The 17,860-nt window shown below is 36.5% G+C and overlaps 1 protein-coding gene across 1 annotated transcript in view; it reads left to right on the plus strand.

Moving 5' to 3' along the window:
• MYO16 (myosin XVI) overlaps positions 1-17,860 on the plus strand; it is a 283,366-nt gene that overhangs the window by 73,549 nt on the left and 191,957 nt on the right. Inside the window, 3 exon segments of the mRNA XM_010728547.3 lie at positions 2,266-2,374; positions 10,987-11,111; positions 14,766-14,891. Coding sequence (XP_010726849.1) covers positions 2,266-2,374; positions 10,987-11,111; positions 14,766-14,891 — 360 coding nt within the window.

The raw sequence follows: 17,860 nt of genomic DNA on the forward strand, positions 1-17,860 counted from the left end.
CCTAACACTCTATTCAGTAATGGAATAAATGCTGTAAATAGCTGTTAAGCCATTCTGCAAAGTGGTTATGATCTTCAAATCCATCTTTCATTTTTTTCATCATGTCTTTGTCTAGTAGAATGGGCAAGTAGAAACTTATTTTCATAGTACTATAGTGAATGCAACATTTTATACTTTGTAAGTTTCCTCCCACATAAGTCTCCTTCTGTTCCTTTTCACTTAGCATGAGTGTCATCTCTCGTCTAATCTGATCTAGCCACCTGGCAAATATGCATCTTAAATAAATATGCTATGTAGGTTCCCCTAGTCAGTACAGCAGGATAATCACGAAAAGAGAATAATGTATTAATGTATTTCATAGCAGAAGAGGTTGTTTTGGCAGATAGGATATCACTGCATAGGGTATCCCAGATGTTTGAGATAGTTGTTGAGATAGCTGCAGTGAGTCATTCTTTGATGCCTGTATCTCCCCTCTTGGCTACAAAGGGTTCATGGATTTTTTTCATGGGTTCATGAAAGGCAGGTCCTGCTTGACTAACATGATCTCCTTTTATGATGGAGTGACCTACCTGGTGGATGAGTGAAAGGCTGTTGTCATAGTCTGTGTAGACTTCAGCAAAGCCTTTGACACTGTCTCCCACAGTATTCTGGAGAAGCTGACAGCCTGTGGCTTGGACCAATAGACTCTTTGGTGGGAAAGAACTCGCTGGATGGCTGGGCATGGAGAGGTGGTGAATGAAGTTAAATACAGCTAGTGAGTGACCAGTCACAAATGGTGTTCTCCAGGCATCAGTACTGGGGCCTGTTCTGTTGAGTATCCTTGTTGATGACCTGGATGAGGGCATTGAGAGCACCCTCAGTAAGTTTGCAGATGACACCAAGCTGGGAGATGATGGACTCACTGTCCCTGTAGGTATACAAGAAACATTTAGATATCATACTGAGGGACGTGGTTTAGTGGGCAATATTGGTGATAGGTGGATGATTTGACCGGATGATCTTAGAGGTCTTTTCCAACCTTGATGATTCTATGAAAAGGAAATCAGCAGATTAACTCATATCAGCACTCCAACTTCAACACTTTAAGTTTGGTAACATGAAATCAAAATGGATTTGCTAGGTCTTGGTGGCATATTTCACTCTGATACTGGAGCTGACCCTATTAAGCGTTTTTCTTTGGCATGGTACTTAGAATGTAAGCTCCTAAAAGAAGCAGTCATACCTTCTATTAATAATTCTTTATTACAGTTGACCTCTACCACTGAGGTTTTAGGAAAGGCTGCCTTTAGTACCTCTCATTTTTATTAGCTAAACTTTTATCATACAAGCTATTAAGAAGAGTAATTAGAATTACCAAAGGTCACTCTTATTTCATAATTCCTTTCAGTTAAAAGTCATAGAGAGAACAATACAAATGAATTAAAATTATGACCTCTTAAAGTATATACGTGACATTTTACTGTAGTGTAAACTCAGAAATTAGCAATATTTTAAGAGAATTTTTTTTTAAATAAATTACCAGCAACATTTGATATAGAAAATACAAGTTTTCTTATCATTCTAGTGGTTTTTCTGAAATCTTCTCATGTGTTTATTCTCATCTCCTCCTCTTTACCTCCTGGTGGCTCCCTTCAGTTGTCTGTATTGAATTTTCAATGAATTTTATGGAAATGTCAGCCAGGCTCCTTTAGGAATTACAATTAAAATAATCACGCTTACTTTCATTGTCTTCAACTGTCAACAAATGGCACTTTTTTTAGTAAGAGATGGTTCTCTTTGAGGCTTGATTGGTGGATGAGGCTGTCAGAGATTGGGCTGGCTGATAAGGTTACCTTTACCAGCTGTCTACCTGCCTCTCTTGTGTGGGTGTCTGTGCTGCTTGTCAGTCAGCTTTTGAACCAGTGCTGTTTACTGTGTAGTGTTCCAAGGCAGACTGTAATTGGCGACAACTTACTTTACGTTAAAACGCTGTGCTACAAACTGTGACTGTTCCAAAAGTCACTGACAAGCAACTCAGATATTTGTTTGGTAAAGACCAGCTAGACAACTAGAGTGGTGACAGTATCAGTATCCCAGACAAAGCCAGCCCTTTTTGACTCTCAAAGTCCTTTATTTTTAATTAATGTTCAAGGTTACAGTCAGCCTGCTAGGAACTCCAGCTTTGAAATATTTTTGAATGCGCAAGTTAGCTGGTCCTGGTATATAAGAATTGTCTTTTGGGATTTCATTGCATACACATAAAGTATTTTTCATTTTTGCATGTAGGCTGGAGCAAATGTGCTGCTGCAAGATGTTAATGGAAACACAGCATTTGACTATGCCGTAGAAGGGACTGAATCCAGCAGCATCCTTCTGATGTACCTGGAAGAAAACGGTGAGTCTGACTCTGGTCTTTTTCTTATTGAACTTGACATTGAGTTAAAGCATATGTATATTCATTTGACCTACGTAATTGCTGAAGCCACTGGAGCTGTATTAGTTTGGAAATGAGGGGAAGGAAGATGATTGGGAATCAAAAAGGTTTTCAGTATGTTCATATTGGAACAACTAAGGTAGGTTAGTGATGGTGGTTGTTGTTAGATCTCTTATCCCCTTTCATATGGAGATACTAGAATGTGAATTCAAAGCAGAAAAACTGCAGTAATACAGAAGCCTTTAAAACAACTAGCTGGATGGTGCGAGGAGCAGATTTCACATTTTGTTTCATTTCAGAAGTGAGTTATGTATACCCTTCTGAATGTAAATATATATGAATGTTTTTTACTCATTTCAAAATATTAGTATTACTTTGGTTTTGTATTGAGAAACTACTGTAACTAGATTTTTATCATAGCATGATTAGTATGTTACAGATGACAGCATCGGCATTGGAAAAAAGGTATGTTTTTTACCCTTTTAAGTACGGGTTCTGAATTGAAATTTCTTTTATAGTTTTTGAGTGCATTAGGTTGCCTTAACGTTTTAAGTAGCTCATCATAAAACTGAAGAAAATATATTACATGGAAATAATGAAGTCGTAATACAAAAATGTGTAATTTTAGCAATGCCTCCATATGAGAAATTTACTTTGACATAAACCAGGTTAAATTATATCCTGTTAATGGATTTTTAAAAGAAAAGTTAAAACTGGCAAAGAAATCAAATTCATTCTCAGGTTTTATACTCAGTATAGAACACAATAGAACACAAGTGTATTACTGAGATGCATCAGAATTTTGCTTCCTTAGGGCCTGGTAATGTTTTAATAGCTCATGGACTCTGGTTTTATTTTTTTAAAAACAATTTTAATGTCAAGTCAGGTATTAGCACTAATGTTATTGCATTGAAAAATGCAGATATTTGAAGTTTATATAAATACCTTAGCTGATATGATGTTATCATGTACCATAAAACAAGAAATAATCTGCTTACTCACAGTTACTATGACGGATCCATCAGAAAATTCTTCTTCTTTCCTTTGTTTGTCTCTCTTTTAGTTGAGTTGCAGATTTAAAAATAGATTTTTTTTTTAAAGAGATCTAATAAAAAAGATTTAAAAATAGATTAAAATAATAGATTTGCTTGTTCCTTTGAGAAGTGTCTCTATAGAAAGGATTTCTATAGAACTTTGTAGTTTTATGACCCTAATGTTAATCGTGTTGCCTTTTTTCAGTAGATAGAGGTACTGTTCTTCATTAAAGCAATGATACTATGAATGTGGAAAGTTTTCATAGAATCATCCAAACATTTTGTTTTGGTGAGTGGAGACAAATGGGAATTGCCTGTTTTTCTTTCTAACTAAGCTAGGTAAGGAGAATTGACCTCCAGGACTGCTTCTTTCTGCTGGCTGTAATGGAAACTTAGGTTAATAAGTCATCAGTCTCAGCTATACAAGGTTAGGGTGGATCAATCCTCTCCCTTAACTGCAGTGCACTGTGAAATGCTGACCTTTTGGTGATCAGTGACAATGTGACTGTCCACGTTGCTAGGTCTGTACTTTTCTTCTCTGACTATATGCAGTGCAACTGCCCTTGTTTGCACTTCATTGTTAAAATTTAACAATTTAAAATTTAATAATTTGCTGTAGTTGAAAACCTTAATAGTTGATAAGGGAATCATCACACGACTTATAGCATCTGTACTATGTAGTCTAATGTTAACTTGGATCTGTGTAACTGCAGTACAGATGTTAGTAGTGGGCTCAGCTGTGCCTGTGCTGGACACATCTGGAACAGGCCGTGTTCAGCACGAAGCAGCCTCTTACCTCCTCTTACAGAGGCAACCCCTGCATGTCCCCGTGCTACCAAAACTGGGAGTTGACTCAGTGATCCTTGTGAGTCCAATCTAACTTGAGATATTCTATTTTTCTGTCATTCTGGGAAAACCTAACGTCTGTATCTACCTGTGCGTTTCTCAATGCTGTCACTTTTTAAATGACAATACAGCAATATGAAAATCCGTGGTATGTGTATTTTTCATCAAGATTTGATTGCTAGTAACGAAAAAAATAAAAAAAGGGAAAGCACACCAAAATATTCTAAGTTTGAGGTTGCACTGTAGAAACCCTAGTAATCCAACACTGCAAAAAACGTGTACTGTTTCTTTGGTGTGCTCAAGAAAAGCCATCGTTACAGATCTGTATTGTTTCATAAAATTACTTCTGTAGAACTTTAGTATTTACAGCTGTGAAATGCTTTTCATTGACATTAAGGGATTATTGCTAACATACTACAGTGAAAACGGACTGAAATGTTAGCATATACAGGTTGTGAGCACTGAAGATCAATTAACTTAAACTGGAATTAAATCCCCTGATAAATATATATTTTTTTACTTTTAGAACCATATTTGAAGTGATCCTGATAGCTTCTTATAAATTTTCTACTAGTATTGTTGATGGAATATGTTGATAGAAAAAAAAATAGACAACCAAAACCAAACAGCTTCAGGGTAGTTCAAAGCTTTTTGGTCTGATCTCTGCTGTCTGGAAGTCACCTATCTGTAGGATTATCACACACACATAATCTATTTTCTGTGTAGAAATAAATTAAATTATGATAGTGGTTAGGTGACAATATTGCCTGTGAGAACTAGGAAGACCAAACATCATGTTTCCGTAGGTCCCTCCAATTCCTAAAAATGAAGCACACAGAAAATGTGACTCATTGAAAGTGTAATATTTGAAAGTGTTTCTGTCTTCTAATGTGTGTTTTCTAATGTGTTTGAATAGACCACCTTAATTTTTATATTTTTTAACTGGCTTTCAAGTTTTAGACTTTTCTTACTATTTGTGTGCTTCCATGTGTCTGGAAATGCGCAGTGAATGAAAAGAAAAAAAATCCATCATATGGAAACATTTTGTTGTTCACATGTTTTTATCAAAACGAGAGCCTTTAAACTCACTGTGCAGACTTCTGGCACTTGAATTAACCTTTTAATTTATAGTCAGTAGATTGTGACCTGCTTTGTAAGTGACACCACAAGGAAAACAGGTATTTCCATGACTAATAGACTTTACAAAATTTGAAAAATATTCTGAAGAACATCAGAAACAAGGGATGCCCTATTAATATCCTTTTGAAGAGCCTACTGATTCATTCTCAGAAATGAATTATCAATGTTTATAGAATTTCTAAATCTACGACCTTTAGCAAGTTAGAAAGAAAGTTTTTAGCATCTTGACTGCACCCACAGGTCCTGCAACTTGTTCCCTGCACTCCCAGGGCCTGGCTGCCTGTACTCAGTGCAAGCTCCAATATGTTAAAGCAGTGTAAGTTGGGAACAGTTGGTTGAGAAAACAGCCAAGTTATGGGACAGCTGGGAAAATCTTTGCCCTGATATTTCACTCATCCCTTGGCTGAGGAGCCTTGTGTAGGCTCAGGCTCTTGGTCCTTGCCCAAGGTATGTTTGTGCACCAGAACTCTGACCTGACTTGACTTCCCACCTTCAGAATTGCCCTGATTGTAGCTATGGGTTTTTCTGTCAGGACTGTGGGTTGGCCCTGATTCCTTCACCAGATATGCCTTATTTTCTTTTTTGGATCCTGTTGTCCCTGATCAATGAAGACATTTGCCGTTGTTTCCCGTAACCTCCTGAGTCCCTGGCTCTCGTTGAGTATCCTTCTCTTACGGCTCTCCCACAAACACATCCAACTATAACACTAAGAACTTGCAGAGAAACACTGAATATAGAAGTACGGTACATGATGAGCTCATCATAAGTATAAGAGACAATGAATATACTTACTTTGTTTCTGCATTCTAGTGTTAACAGTACGAATAAAATAATAAATGTGCAAGACATGTCCAAGAATGAATGCTCAGTATTGAGTCTTGAGATTGTGCCAGTCTGTTAAAAGAAATTACAACAATTATTTTTCTTATCGTACAAATGAAGAAAAGAGTGAGTCCATGTAACTAATTTTGATTAGAAGGGTCTTCAACATCCTTATTATAGAAGGGAGAGAAAAAAAGGATGTTTCACTAGGGTGGGAGAAGTGTCACTCTGAGGAGTAATCAGGCATTTCGTTTCTGATATCATTTTCAGAGTAGAAAGAAAAGCTCAGTTCACAGTAAGCATTCCTCACTTGCTTTGACAGCATACATAATGATAGCTTTAAAGACAGACACCTGGAACCCAGCGACAGCCATCAGTCTGTACTTCTACAGTGAATTGGAGTTATACCCTCAGTAGTTTTGCACGTACACATTCTTCTGTACATGCTGAAAATATTAGCTTCCCTTCTCACATAGTAATCGTTGCTGAAATGTATCTGTTCACATCCTGAACGTTAGAAAATCAGCTGGTAATACTAAGCTATGTGCACAAGAGTGCCTGAACAATGTAATTCTACAAAATTGATACTCTTTATAAAGCGGTCTGGTAAGTAGCCAGTGAAGTTCTTCTCAAACTTCTTCAAATAAAGCTGGATAAAGTAACAGCAACGCATGGATAATATAATGAATAAAAATGAGTGTATCACGAATGGTACTGTGATTTTTTTTTTTCCTCATGGATTGTTTGTGAATACATCTATCCTATTCTGAAAAACAGAAATTCCTTGTGTCCCTGGAATTACAGAAGAGTATGGGCAGTCTCACTTCTTGGAGTGAAAAGCACCTTGCTGCAGTTAGAGCTCTGTGCAGTAACACAGAGGCACAGTGAGAGAAGAGGAGTGATTGGCTTGTGACAGCTGCTTCAAGTTGTTAGTGCACATTTGTTTTTGCAATGCATGATGGTACTGACAAATCCTGAAGACTTTTACTCCTGTTACAGATGAGACATGCAAGCCTAGTTAGACAAAGAGTGGTTGCTGGGTGTCCTTGAGCAGAGTGCTTTGTACTCAGAACCAGGTGCTCACCTGACAGATGGAAACACTTCCAAGTGCTGCACATTTCTGCAGAAAATATATTTTATAGAAATTCTCAGTTCTGTTTGCCGTGTATTTCTTTACCACTGCAACCTTCTGAAAGTTACTTCCCTGTTTTTTATCTGATTTTTTTTTTTAACATTCTTTTGGGTTGTCAGTTCCATAAACATATGCCTGAGAGAGTGGGACAGCCACAGTAGATGAAATAGCTTTGTCAAGTGTTTCTCTTAAACTTGGAGAAGTGTTGCATTTTGTCACTTTTAGGTTATGCTCCTGCCTGTCATCAGGGCTAATATAACCAAATGCTGTGCCCTGCATGGTCACTACTTCTGTAATTATTCCTTCTCTATTGCATCTCCTATAAACTCCAAGGGCATGTAGCTCTTGCTCTGATTTTACAGGATATTTGGTGTCTATCTGCTATCCTACACCTTTATTTTTCTGTTTCCTTTCTTTTTAATGTGAACTATTCCCATACTCCCTGCCGATTCGGTTTTCTTCCTCTATTTATTCATGCTGGCCGCTGTCCCATTTCAGGTGAACATCTAAACTGCGTTTTTTCTTTGAAAATCAACATGAAGGTCGTTTTTTGATTCAGACTGCTAGAGTTACTGTATGTGTAATACTTTTTTATTCCATCTAAACTAATGAAAACTGTCACCCCGGGGAGAGGGAGAAGATCTCAGCAGAACTGATCAAGGGAAGGCACCTCCCTACCGTTGCTCCCAAGTGAAATATATTCCAAATTATTGGGATTCAAAATTCTGCAATTCTGAAATTATTTTTTTTTTTCATGTTTTTATTCTGCGGGGGACGAGGTCTCTTTTGCTTCTGTACTACTGTCAAAAGTCCTTTGAATGTTGCTAAAATGTAGCCTGTGGAACTTACCACTACAGTAGAGCTCACTTGTCAGGCAGCTTACTGCTATTTGCCTAATTAAATATGTATTATTTCTTTGTATAACTGCTGTTGGAATCATGAGATTCACATAGACTGTGCATTTTGTTATGTAGCATTGTTTATGCATCTTCTCGGAGCTGATGGGTACATCAGTGATAGAGCAAAGGATGCAGCTGAACTCTTCTCGATTCCTCCTTTGCTACAAAGTTAAATTTTCAACAATTCATTTTTGGGAACCCAATGTGGAATGCAATAAGGTGCTATCAAATGCACTTCTTAAGGCAAGGATCAATATTTCACAGTTAGAATAAGAATACAATGACATGGTAGTTTTCTGACCATATCACACTGATACAAAGTCCATAGTAGGTTGCAAGAAAAGGCTGGGTGGACTCCAGTTAACCCTGTGCACTCAACCTGTAGCTGTACCACCTCTACAGACATACAAACAAGGTGATAATTACTGTATTTCACTGTGAGTCTTTTATGTGGGGAAAGTCAGAAACTGATATTTCTAATTTTTAAACTGTGGACATAGTTTCCATTTTTGAGTGTTCGAGGTATTGTGCACAGGCTAAAGAACTGGTGTATTTATTTCCACCTGTTGCCTCTCTCCTTGAAAAGCAAAGTGCGCTATAATTGCTTACCAGAGACATCAAATAGAAGACAGAAATTGACATATTTTCTGTCTTAAAAATGGCCTTCATCATCAGGCATAAAACTATGCATACGTTTTTCAGGTATTTTATATGACAACATTAGAAATAACTTTATCATGACCATGCAAGTTTTATTTCAGCTTTGCAGTATGTTTAACAAGTGAAGTCAGTGCCACGATTACCACTTATTTTAAGTGTTTGTACTCCTGTATTACATAGTGTTTTGGCGATTGAAACTTCTGTATTTGAGAGAGTTCTGCCACTAGAATGCTAAACTATCAACTTGCTGCTGCAAGCAAGCAGGATCTAGGGAGAAAATAATAAAAAAAATGGCATCAGTAATTTGTAAATGCCACCAGGTAGCTTTAAGTCATTACTGTGAAATGTGATGAAGACATAAAAATGTCAGTTCTGGTAAAATGAAACGTTGATTCTTAGGAGGTACTCAGAGTTTTGTATATGAAATCTATGTTGTGTCCCAGTCTAGCAGCTATCAGTGAACATAGTATTTTAGCACATTCTGTTTTTGGTTGGATATCTAATTTAAGCTATAATACTAATAAATACTTGTCTGAATTGCATTTTTGTGAAAGAGCACAGTTTTAGTCCAGATAAAGAAAATGAGACATTTTTGGATTCACATTTATGTTTTACATTTGGTGTAAATGTGGTCAGCAGGACCGTGTTCACACCCTGAACGCTTCACCTCAGAGCTGAAACTTGAAGTGCTCCCTGCAAATAAAGTTCAAAACACAGAGCAGTGTGTAGAATAGCACATTAGAGAAAAAAAAAATAATGAGTTTCTTTGTTGAACTACATATAGTGTACCCATTTGCATGAATTCCAGTGTAGCTGTAAACTATGAGACTTTAAATATACTTTTACCCTGTAAACATAGCTATGTAAAATAGTAAAAAAAAAAAAAAAAAAAAAAAAAGAGCAAGAATTATTGAATAGAAAATGTAAAATGAATAATACAAACAAAAATATTTAAGTACATCTTGTTTCATTTAATTTATTATTTGTCAATGTGGAAGAGAATCAAGAAGTCACTTATTTATATGTTAAATATGTTAAATAATCACTTATTTATATGTTTTCTGTTATGACATGACCAGAACAGAGAGGCAAGGTTTTCATATTCAAATTATATTTTCTACATATAGATGTAAATGACCACTGGATGTTATGAGTGGAAGAACCAAGCCCTGAATTTTGGTTAGATCCTCCATTCAAGCCACAACCAGTTGCTAATTTAACCACTTAGTAATTTTGTTGTACTCTCTTTCTAATTTTAGCTCTATTCAGACTGCAGGCCATGCTTCCTTTTGGTTATAGACTGCCTTGCTTATCTTCCTTTTAAAGCTGTTCTTTGACAAGTGTTTCTTTCAATAGCAGTGCTGACTCAAACAGACCCATCTCTTCATTCCTTTCATCCCCTCTCATTTGTTCCTGCCTGTAGATCACATTTTCCTTTGGTTTATGGGGCCTTGCAATGGTTCAGGCCCAGATGAACAACTAATCCTGGCTAAAAATAACCCAAGCAAATAATAAAAAAAAAAACTGTTGAGTTTTAGTGCCACTTGCTTCAAATCACAATGTCTCAAAGAGTTGAGTTGACAGATTTGAGAGATTAGTCTGGGGCAGTGTAATGCATACACAGGGGTGACGGAATGCTGCCTCAAACAATATTCATTAAATAAGTCTGAAAGACTTGAAGTGGCTTCTCTGAAGTGTTTAATTCTTTTAATTTGTTGCAGCTTCCTTATTTCTCAGTTTCAACAGATTTAATGGTATTCTAACTACTTTGCCTACAACTGTTTTTGCCAGTCAATAGGGCATCTGGCCTATTTGTCTGATATTACTGACTGATGTTAAGTCATTCAAGTAATACAGATAAATAAGGATATGAATAATCTTGTTGGTAAATATAAGCAAGGAGACATTCTGTAAACATATACAGAAGTCTTGTTAAATGTTGACTATCCTTTTACAAACCCAGGAAACAAAAGCAAAATCATATATGTTCTTTACTGATGAACAAAATATCAGCAGGTTTTAGCCTTTTCATTTTTCCAGGTGTTGAGCTGAATTCCTTGCGCCAAATGAAGATACAGAGAGCTATGACTATGCTTACAGATGTCCGACAGCTCATTTCAAGTGGAGGAAGCGTGAATCAGAAGAATGATGAAGGAGTTACCTTGGTGAGTAGGAGTATGTTACATTCTGAGTTCCAGCCTAGTGAATACACGTGTTCAACTGTAGTAATGTAAATGAAAATGCAGTTGCAAGGCTGTTCTGTAAGAGGAGAAGTGAAGGAGTACAGGATATTGGTTCTCATCTGGCCTTTTGAAAATAGATATGTCAGTGCCCTGCTCTGTACAGATTTTGAAACTGATGAGTGCAGTGTCTGTGTGTCACTGGCAACTTTTTTGGTCTTATCCACTGAACGTACAACACAACAATGAGAAAAATAGCATGCTCCTTATTTTAAAACTAGAGTGAATACTTAAAATCTCTGGCCCTCTGTGTAAGACTGACCATAAAGCTTCACTGAGTGATGAGTGTTTAATGCCTGTATCTTCTGGCTGAACAAGTCTAAAACACTATTTCATGAAGTTATGCCTTGAATCAGTATTATGAAGCCTCCACCTTACCAATGGATGAATGTTCTTCCAAGTTTGCATGTTATTTTTAACTGTAGGTTCTCATTGTACATTTTTTGCTGGTAGATCTTCTATCCATTTATTTTATTTTATTTTTTTCCCAAGGTATTTAATTTGTAAAAGCATTATGTTTAACTTTCACTTTTCTGATACATTGAAGCCAAGCTGTTAACTCCCAGTAAAATGCAGCTTGTTTGTATTTTGCTCTTTTTGCTACTTTGGTCAGAATTGGCTTCATTTAACCGAGTCACCAATTTGTCTGATTGTCACATTGCATAAAACCTTTTCAGTAGTTAGCAGGAAGTGCGTGTGTGAAATGTGTTTAACAGTAATGTATGAACCAGAAGAAAAGCATTTTGAATAGTTTCTTTGTTGTTATCTATCTATCTATCTATCTATCTATCTATCTATCTATCTATTATCTATCTATTTATACGCGTGGGGCATGGATGTGGACCAGTGGGGCATTTTTATTTGATCAGTTTTTATACTGACCTTTGCTTTCTAGAGTTCCTTCATAGTCTTGCTACAAGGAGCTACAAAGTAGATAATTTTGCTTTTGTTTGAGGTTTCTATTTTGTGAAAGTTTTGTCATACAAATTGGTGAGAAATACAGAATTTGTTAGACTGTTCGGTTTCTGTTCATGGTTGTGGAGTCAGCCAGTCTGTAATAACTCTTTGTATATCAAAGAGTTCTGGGAACAGATTTGTTACTCTAAATCTGTCAGTACAGAGAAAAAAACGTAGATGTCAGTTGTAAGTAGAAAATAAGATATATTTTCTGTTCATAGATTCTAAGATGATATGGTTTAAATATAATTATGTTTGAAACTATGGCAGAAACCAAGAGTCTATTGCTTTAATTGTGGTGATTGACATTCAGTACATTTTTTCCCCCCGGATAATATTGTTTTTTTCATATGCTTTAGTATTTACTGAGTGTAATCAATTGAATATATTTTACATTCACCATTTCTGAAAGTATATTGCATGCCATAGTAGGCAGTATGTTCTTTATTTTATATGGAAAATACTAAGAAGATAAACTTGTCAACATGGTGACAAGCCACATCCAACTCACTGACGGTAAGATCACTGTTGCACAAGACTACCCTAAAACCAGTCTGACTCTAGATCTTCAGCACAGATTGCTAAGCAACAGATGAGGTACCATATGGGTGGAATAGGTGCTGTGTATCCTGAGCAGAGAGCAGTGAGTTGGAAAAAAAAGTTTAGACCAGCTCACTTCTCAACTAGATGTTCTAGTGCAATATCTCTGGACAACCCACATCTACTAGCAGATACAAACACAGACTCTTTTCTTTTTGGTGGCAAGCTCAGAGAAGAGTGGCACTAAGTCCTGCTTCTTCTTCCTGAAGGATTTATACTCTGTATGTCACAATCAACATTCTTTTCATGCATTAGATAATGCCATGTGTAATTAAGGATTAATAAGGAAAAATAGATGACATACAGGCACACGCTCTCTCAGAATGACAGCATATACATATATGTCTGTGTCTGTGCTGCATATAATGATATGTGGTAAAACTAATTCTTCTGATAATATTGTCTGTGATTTTTTTTTTAAAGATTTCAGTCACAAATGCTTCCTTTATCCTCTGAGCTTTAAAACTGCTTTAAAATAGTACTTATCAAATTGATGTTTGAATTGAAAATGCAGTTTCTTTTGTTAAAAACAGAAGGGTGAAACTGTATTGAATTACAGGAAATTTTTGAGATTTCTATATATTTGAAATTAGAACATTTATAGTGTTGGTGTTCTGCCTCCATTCCTGGGAAGATTTGTGATGGGCTGTAATGTATTTATTTTATCCTTCTGCATCAGAAATGTTCATAAAGAAAATTTCATGTATCTTTTTCAAGTGCAGCTAAATCAGAAATAAAAAAAATAGTGGCAAATAATTTCCAGGACAGGATTTGGTGTCTCCTGTTCTTATTGAGACTTTGGAACCACACAGTTCTAGGAAGAGGATTAGGAAGAGGATTATTGGAGAGGTTTCTTGCCATTAGTTATCCATTCAAATTCTTAGAAAAATTGTCTCTTGGGCTAACAGTACTTTGAAGGGCAGAAAAACTCTTGTAGTTGGGTTATGTTATTTTGGCTTACAGGTTACCCCCTTTAATCTCAGCTCTCCATTTCTATAATCTTGCTTAACCTGTCTTCGCTGACCACCACTGAAATTGATTTTTTGTGACTGTGATGGGGAATTACATCCTGCCACCTTCCAAGATAATTCTAATCCCCTGCAATAGGAGGAACCAATTTCCGCCTAAATGTGCAAGTGATTTTCCCCTGATATAGGATTCCTTATTACGTTTCCTATTTCACTTAATTAGTACTGGAGTAAGTAATTTGTATTGCCTTAATGTGTATTCACCTATGAATCCAATTTCTCAACTCACCCATTAACAAAGACATTTTTTATCCGCCTCTTTCACTTGCCACTGCAGTCCTCAGCGCCTTGTCTCTCATTCTGTCTTTACTATTCCAGACAACAAGCCAACAAGCCCCAAGCAAGCATAGCCACCAGTGAAGTTATCCCTGCTTTAACAGGATGGTATGCTGTGGGACCTCCTGACAGGAGCTTTTATCATTCTGTTACTGGATTTCCCCCTCTCAAAATAATGAAGTATCTAGTGAAACAACGCAAATAAAAGAAATATAATCTCTGTAGTGATTTTGAAGATGTTCTGATTTTATGAGGAAAAATCATGGAATCATAGAAGTGAATGTGCTTTGATATTGTGTTGTTGAATTCATTTCAGCATCAGCTCACATCTGGGGTATTTGAACTGTCACAAAAGAAAGTTAGGCCAAGGCCAAGCTCTGCTAAACTGTGTGAATATTCCTGGGCTCATGAAGTCTGTGAATATGTTTGAAATGGATATTGGATATTTGCTTGAAGTATGAAAATGATTTAGCGAGACTAAATTGTTTGAACAGATGTCAGTAAGACAATATTCTTTTTTGTTGTTGTTGTTGGGTTTTGCTTATAAATGCTAAATAAGATTATTCTGTGGTTTTCTAGAATGTTGCTCTCATGTGCATTTTGTTGTTTTTTTTTTAATCATGATTTATCCAGTTACGTCTGTGAGGCAACCAAGATATACAATAGTACCTAATGTTTTTTTTCTGAGAACTTTAAGATAGATATTTTCTTATTCCAGCTGCACGTGGCCTGTGCAAATGGCTACAAGAATGTTGCATCTCTGATACTGGATCATGGGGCTGATCTCAATGTGGTGGATAATCAGTACTGGACTCCTCTACATTTAGCTGCAAAGTATGGACAGGTAAAGCATGTCTTTTTCATCTCCTTCTCCTTATGGTAGTCTTGTGTAACAATAAAAAATACACTCCAGCCAGGGACAATATTCTTTTCTTAATGTGAAAAAAGTATGCTTTTCTATACTATAAGTGGCATATGGAAAATGACAGAGATCAATTGAGAATAAACATCATAAATCTGTCAATCCAACGTGGCTCATTAAAATCAGCAATTGTCTCCAGCAAAAGTTAAATTTGCACCAAAATTTGAAAAGTATCCAAAATAATCACTTTTGTTTTCTTATATTCTGGTGTCAAATTCTTATTTTTAGCTATTTTTTCCTGTAGATGAATGTGCAGGATCCATTTAATGCAGTAGCTGCATTCAAAGCTTTCCAGTCTCTGAGCTGTGGAAGGCTGACTTGGATTTGTGATTTGAAGGCCATTCCTTTCACATTTCTCTCACTCTTGCTCTCACAGGACGTTATCAGTGCTTCTTTCTTACGTCTGATCACCTTAGAATTGCTCCTCACAACTCCCACTGAGCTTCACAAATTACCACGTACCTTCCAAAAGCCTCTTGGATGCACCCTAGCTTGGCCACCCACATTACTTCCCTTTTTTACACCAGGTTTTTGTTGCAGCTCCTGGAAAACTCACCTCCTTCCTGTCTTTGTCCTCCATGAGGAGGAGTGGAACATACTCTGATGTGGACACAGTGCTGAGCTTCACAGTGTTGCTCTGAGCACAGATTGATCTCTTCTCTCAGATACCTGCTGATGACAGGGCTAGGCTTCTTGACACTGGATGTGGGCGTACAGGGCTGGTCAGAAAATGTTGTGTATTGCTGTCAAGCCATTAGTCCTTTTTTTTTCTTTTCAGTATTTTGCCATCTTGTAATACCTATTTCTGTCACTTTGACTATCAGCTTTTAAATGTAACTTAGAATGGCAAGTGTGGTTGCTCCTAGACAGGAATCTGTTTTTTAAATTATTTAATTAATATACGAGAGCTGTTAAGAAAGTAATGCCTCCAGTTTTATTTTATTGACCGACGATGTCAGAGGTATATGTCAATGTGATGGCAGTAGAAGTTTAACCTTCCCACCAATATTCCATTACATTTTGCAGTGACAGATGACAGCAGAGGGGCATTCTGACAGAATAGTGACTGATATGGAAGTATGCGTGAAACAAAGGTGTGTCATGGAAGTCCTCCATGTTGAAAAAATGGCACCCGTTGCCATTCATCAATGCTTGCTGAGTGTTTCTGGAGACCAACCAGAGGATGTGAGCACAGTGAGGCGGTGGCTGGTATGATTCAGTTGTGGCCATCATAGCAACTGTGAAACAGTGGGTCACTTCCACTGTGTAGATGTAGATTTTTACGAGTGTGGCATGCAGGCTGTTCATCACTGGTAAAAATGTATACTTAATGGTGGTGACAATGCTGAAAAATAATGTTTTGAAGCTGAGGATTTGCTCTATCAAATAGTGTTATTGTGCTCTTTAGAGCACACAAATAGATAAAATTCCCCATGGGCTTCTGCTGAAGTATTAGTTTGATAAATAATTTTATTTCTGGTTAAAGAGGAGAGAACTCCATACATTTAGCTGAATCTCTAGCCAATAATCAGTGAGAAACAGGATTCTTTCTCATGTCAGTTTCTCATATCTTAGTTGTTTTTTGGTACTCTTGTGAGTAAACCTGTGAATTATAGGATGCAACTGCTGAGATACAAGGAGTGGGATGCAGCTGATTTTGTGACATCCTTGTTGGTCACCAGGTTTCTTATTGGAAGCCAGAATTTTTTGTTGTTGTTCTTGTTTGGTTTGGTTTTTGTTTTTCTCACTGCAAATGATGCATGTGATAAGGAGTAGGTTCTAAGTGTAATGCAGCTGTTCAGAGTGCCTTCTTTAAAGGACTTTTAGGCATATATTTTTAGGTTTGTATACAGACTTAAAGGTACAGTTTGGTACGTACATATTGATTAATGTCCTCTCAATTATTCACATGACATAAATGCTTTTTCTTACTGTATGTGTTCTCATTTTAATAGAATAATCATCTTCCAATATCTTTTTGGTCTTCAAAAAGTAAATAATATTTTTTAGGAAGAATTTTACTTCTTGCTAACAAAGATATAGTAAAAACAGTTGTGAATACATGTGTATGTGAAACCAGTTAATTCTGCTAGGATATAGGCTTTTCCTATTGAAACACCCTATATCTACTCTGTTAAATATTATGAAAGCTCAGCATGCCTTCAGAGTAGATTAAGCCATAGTTGTGTGTGTGTATATAGATATGTAAATACATATATATATATATACACACCTATATATATATATCTATGAGTTAATATATACGCTCTGAAATTAATTTCTGGATGGTTAAATTTACAGAGAACACTTGTCTGCAAAAATACACTGAATGCACATATTGTTAGCCAGGGAGACATTGGTGACATTCTGTGTACAGTGTAGTTTTATTTTTCTCATCCCATCCTATACAGCTATTCTGTAGCTCCAATAAAAGTTCTAGTACTGTTACTATTTCTTCTGGATTTGATGTGGTACTGCAAGTAGACACATACTCATGCTACCTGTGTTCTGACTTCAGAAAGGCAAGAAAACTCTTACTCAGAAGTAATTGGATTGCAGAAATGTGATTTTGGGTTTGAGCTATTATTTCACTGGAGCTTTGAACAATGTCTCCATTTATGTCCCAGGTGATGGTAGCAGTGATTCATAGTATTCTCAGAGCTTTTGGTGAGGAGACAGGGACCAGTTATCATGGATCCCTGACTCCTCGTACAAATAAAGTAACATTCTACTCATCATTAAAATTAAGAAAATACTCAGCAAGAATCTTCTCTGTTTAGAAAATAAATATGACTTGAATATGGATTTCCATTGTAAGAAACTAGTAAATCATTGAAATAGCTTTATGAAGAGGGATTTATGCTATGTCAGGGAAAATAAGTCATACTGTA

The sequence above is a fragment of the Meleagris gallopavo genome, chromosome 1, assembly GCF_000146605.3.
Source record: "Meleagris gallopavo isolate NT-WF06-2002-E0010 breed Aviagen turkey brand Nicholas breeding stock chromosome 1, Turkey_5.1, whole genome shotgun sequence".
NCBI lineage: Eukaryota > Metazoa > Chordata > Aves > Galliformes > Phasianidae > Meleagris > Meleagris gallopavo.